The sequence below is a fragment of the Xiphias gladius genome, chromosome 12 (genome assembly GCF_016859285.1).
Source record: "Xiphias gladius isolate SHS-SW01 ecotype Sanya breed wild chromosome 12, ASM1685928v1, whole genome shotgun sequence".
In the NCBI taxonomy this organism is placed as follows: domain Eukaryota; kingdom Metazoa; phylum Chordata; class Actinopteri; order Istiophoriformes; family Xiphiidae; genus Xiphias; species Xiphias gladius.
In genome coordinates this window covers 11220926-11225416 of record NC_053411.1, presented here as the reverse complement: position 1 = coordinate 11225416, position 4491 = coordinate 11220926, and the positions used below count along the sequence as shown (strand labels likewise).

Genomic DNA, 4491 nt, shown 5'->3' with positions numbered 1-4491 from the left:
GTGTGTGAGTGTACTCGAGAGTCAAAGGTCAAAGGGACACAGGCCTGGCATCTGTCCCCAGGCACCTATTATCTCATAATCTGCCCACGGGCTGTGGTGCTACCTAAATCAGGGGGTGTAAAGTTTTTCCTCCGTGCGGTGACAGCTCGGGCTCAGTCTGTCAGGCTCAGCTGCACGCTGTCAGCCACATTTGCACGGGTGTTTGGTCGAAATTTTGCTCTGCTTCACCCTCCGCTTCTGCCGAAGTGCACGCGGCCCACAGAGCAGCGGCCCACAGAGCAGCAGCCGCACCTCTGGCCGGCCAGCTGCGGCGCTCGCGGGACTCCTGCCACCCATCCCTGCTCACAGCATCAAAACGAGCAGCAACATTCAGCACATAAAAGCCACCAGACATGGAGTTACGGCCCTGCCGCCATGAAAAGCAGGGGACATGTCAGCTATGACACTAAACACGACAGGCAGACACACAAGTAAATGGAATATCAAAATCTGTCAATAGCTTTCTGTAAAATAAAATTTGCAGTTCCATTTAAAAATTACTTTTTCATTTTAAGGGTCAAGATAAGGAAAAAAGAAATTGTTTTTATTTATAATGGTTGGGGTCAAGCATTTAGTTGCGATGGTAACAGTCAGGGTTAGGGGCTGGGAAATACATTATGTAAATGAGGAACTTCAGAAGTGTGTGTGTGTGTGTGTGTGTGTGTGTGTGAGAGTGAGTGAGTGAGTGAGAAAGAGAGAGAGAGAGCGAGAGAAACAGAAACGTGAGCAGTGATGTTTCTGACTCAGTCTTCAGTGAGAGAGGATCATGCAGCGTATACATTTCCTTTCCCGTCAGCTCCACTTTCATCATCATCATCATCATCATCATCATCTATTTCCTATAAATCCAACCAAGCCAAGCTGAGGAATAATGTCAGCAAACAACTCCACGTTGAGCACAAAGGTGAGTGACTACACCTGTGTGCGCTTTTACGTGTCCACCGTGTCCTTGTCGGTGCTGCTCTTCTTCAACCTCATCATCAACTGGACAATCGTTCGCGAGGAGCGGCTCCGGTGTCACGCCCGCTTCGTGCTGGTCGTCCACCTGCTGGTGTCGGCCCTGGTCTACCTGGGCATGAGCAGCGTCTTCTACTACCAGATCCACCTGGGCGCGCGGCCGGGCCGCACCGCCTGCCTGGTCATGGTCACTATTCTGATCAGCAGCGCCTCCAACATCCTCCTGACGCTCACGGTGATGGCGTTGGACCGTTACTGCGCCGTGTGCCACCCGATGCGCTACACCGCCAGCTGCGCCGCGGGGCACTGGCCCTGGCTGCTTGGCGCGCTCACCTGGCTGGTGGCTTTGGTCATCCCCCTCAGTCTGCTCCTCAAGCCGGACTCCCAAGCCATCGGAGCCGACTATCACGGGGAGTGCGGCCCGGAGCAGCAGAGGAAAGGCGGGCTGCAGAAGGTGATGTTCATTGGTATTTGCACGGTGCTGATACTTTACAGCTACGTGAGGATACTAGTGGAGGGGCGGCGGTTAGGGGTGCTCAATCGGCGCAACCGGGCCGGGTGCAGGACGATAGCCCTGCACGGCACCCAGCTGGCCGTGTACATCCTCCCCAACTTTGTGAACTTCGTGCTCACGGTGCTTTACAATCGGAAGTTCATTCAGGCAGAGACCAAAGAGCTGTCCGCCGTGGTTGTCTTCGCCTTCTTCAGCTTGGCGCAGTGCGTTGCACCAGTAGTTTACGGGTTGCGTAAAGAGGAACTTCTGGAGCAGTTGAGTCACAGGTTCCCCTGCTGTTCCCGATACTTGAAGAGTGTCGTCGGTTGGACTGTGCGAGCCAGCTGGAAACACCCTTTCCACAGAACACGGTACGTCCCGATGGATGCGTCAGTCCGCACGTGTTCCTCCTTGGCCCCCCTAGGCATCACCCTCTAGAATGACTTTATCGGTGGTTAACACATCATTTACCAGTGTAAAGAGCAACCATTGGGTTGCCAGGTTGTGGCATATATGTTAGCGGTGAGTCATTACAACAGTAGCCTAATTAATAAGGAAGGGAGGGTTTCTCACGTTTTAGTTAGTCATCAGGTCTGCAGCTCCACAGTCAGAAATAAAGACTCAGAAGAAGTTAGTAAGTCATCTCCAATCCAGTTCATCGGTCACTGAGAAATGTTTTTTATTTGTTTTTTTTTATCTTACAATAAATTATCAAGTTGGAAGTTAGAAATGTTAATAAATGGCTGATAAATGGGTTGCAGCTCTTCGAGGAGGTCAGAGCTGAAAAGACAACAACTTATCCTAAATTACCAGTGGGTGAAGATATCTATTAGTTGAGATTTCCACACCCAAAGTAACCACGGTCACATGAAATGTCAGAAGACACTGGAAAACCGGGTCACACATAGGAGCCAACTCAACCAAAATAAGCAAAAAAGAAATAGAAGTGTATTTCCAAAAATGTCAAACTATTCCTTCAACCGTTATGGGGTCACAAGTATGTATTTAACCAGAAACCAGAAACCTTCTTTTAATTTTGCGGAGGTTACTGTAGCTCTAGTGAACAGAGTATGCAAAATATTGCAGAGAAGTGCTGAATTCAAGTGTCAAAACGGATGATTTCCCAGGCCACTTGATCGAAAGTAAAATTCATTTGCATACATTTCAACATTACTGTGACTACTGCTACTTCTATGACTAAATGAGTGATTAAACTGGGAATTTGTTGCATTATTTCAAGATGAAACCACTTAGAACAACCTAAAATGTTGCCCTATTAAGTGTTTTTGAAAGTTGAACATTACACATCTGACCACACCACCACAACAGGGGCACAGGAGTGAAGTCCTCAAGCTATGGTGTAATTTCAGGATTTTTTCACTCTCTTTTTTTCCCCTTCAGGGAGCGAACACTGACAGCCCAGACAATCATCTCCCTAGAGGTTCCGCAAGTCCCAGCGGTGGAAGGGGAAACTAGGTCACTGTCAGTCCGGAGTTCCTCACACAACTCACATTCGTGTCAAAGTGATACGAACTATGTCTGATGGGGAAAAAAAGCCGGTCAGTGTCGGCATCCCGACCGGCACAGGAACATGTGGATAAGTGGCTGGTTTTCTCAGCTCGGGCCTGAAAGGAGCTAAAAGGAGTCTCCCTGGGCTTACAATGCCAGTCGGTTAGGAGAAGATTTAGACCAGGATGTGCAGCAACACGGGGACATCAGCGTGTTTATGCTTTGCTCTCTTTTTGACCATTTTGTCTCGTGAGCACACTTCCAGATTCACAGTGGAGCTGCTCCGTGCCCAGCAGCAGAAAACTGCGGTTTCAGAAGAAGGCGGCAGTTCTCTTATCCAGCTGGTCCAGGGATTTAAACCATAAAGACTTCAGGTCGGAGCCCAACTTCTCAGACCTCTGGGCTACAAACAGCCCTGCACCATTTGGGATTGAAAATGGGATTAAAAATGACTGGGATGGAGGACACAGTTTCACATATTGTCTGGTGAATGTTGTTTCTGTGTGTTCTTAACCTTGTGGATATTAAAAATTGTAAGTTCTTGATCCACTTGAATATTTCCAGCGCCCAGAAATCTGCTTATATGGCAGTAAATACTTTGCTTTAAATATTAATACAAAGAAAAATTGAATTTTCTCATGTAAGTTCATGCTCGGGGCAAATAAGTACTTCCTTTTTTTTTTTTTTGTCCTGCAGTCTTTGCTTCCCTGCTGATGTTGTGCGGATGCATGTAGAGTTTTCCTGTTTCAGAGAATTACACATTAAGCATGTTATTTATGACTGAAACCTTTCTCACATTTTCACATGCATGTGACTAAGTAATTAACAGAGAATACTAACAAGAAATGCCTAACTTTAGCAAATTATACGGTGGCGATTACAATAGATTCAGAAGTAGAGTGTTAATAATACATTTAGTTCTGTCTCTTAGATGATATTACATTAGCTGCTTTTAATAATAAAGCAGCATCAATATCAGTGGTGATATTGGATGGCTAGCCCATCCAAACATAAAAAAATCACCACTTACTAGCCCCTCTAAAACTCACAAGTCAAAACCATATATCTCAAAAAATGTCATTTTTACATTTCAGTTTTCTCATGGTGTAAACAAACGAGATAGAATGTGTTTACTGGTGAGCTTCAGAGGTACTGGGTGGCCAATTTTGTTATGTTCAGACAGAGCCAAGCTAGCCGTTTTCCTGTTTCCAGTCTTTATGCTAAGCTAAGCTTACTGTATCCTGGCTTTAGCTTCACAAAGAGAGACCCATGACACTTGTACCGCTATCCATCTTCTCATCTGGCTAACTCATCGAGGAAGTGAATCAACATATTTCTCAAAAAGTTTAGGGCTGCAAAACGAGCTTACTTATTTTCTCGATTAAGCGTGAGTTTTGTCTACACAAAACCACAAATTAGTGACATACATTAGTGTTATAATTTCCAAGAGCTCAAAAATAACATCTTCAAATGTCTTGTTTTGTCCAAGCAAC

The 4491-nt window shown here is 46.0% G+C and overlaps 1 protein-coding gene across 1 annotated transcript; it reads left to right on the top strand.

Moving 5' to 3' along the window:
* Positions 1 to 741: 741 nt before the first annotated feature.
* zgc:194312 (uncharacterized protein LOC794943 homolog) lies at positions 742 to 3671 on the top strand. The gene is made up of 2 exons (XM_040140438.1): positions 742 to 1860; positions 2891 to 3671. Exons 1-2 carry the CDS (start codon positions 911 to 913, stop codon positions 3030 to 3032), a joined length of 1092 nt encoding a protein of 363 aa, XP_039996372.1. The 5' UTR covers positions 742 to 910; the 3' UTR covers positions 3033 to 3671.
* The last annotated feature ends 820 nt before the right edge of the window (positions 3672 to 4491 follow it).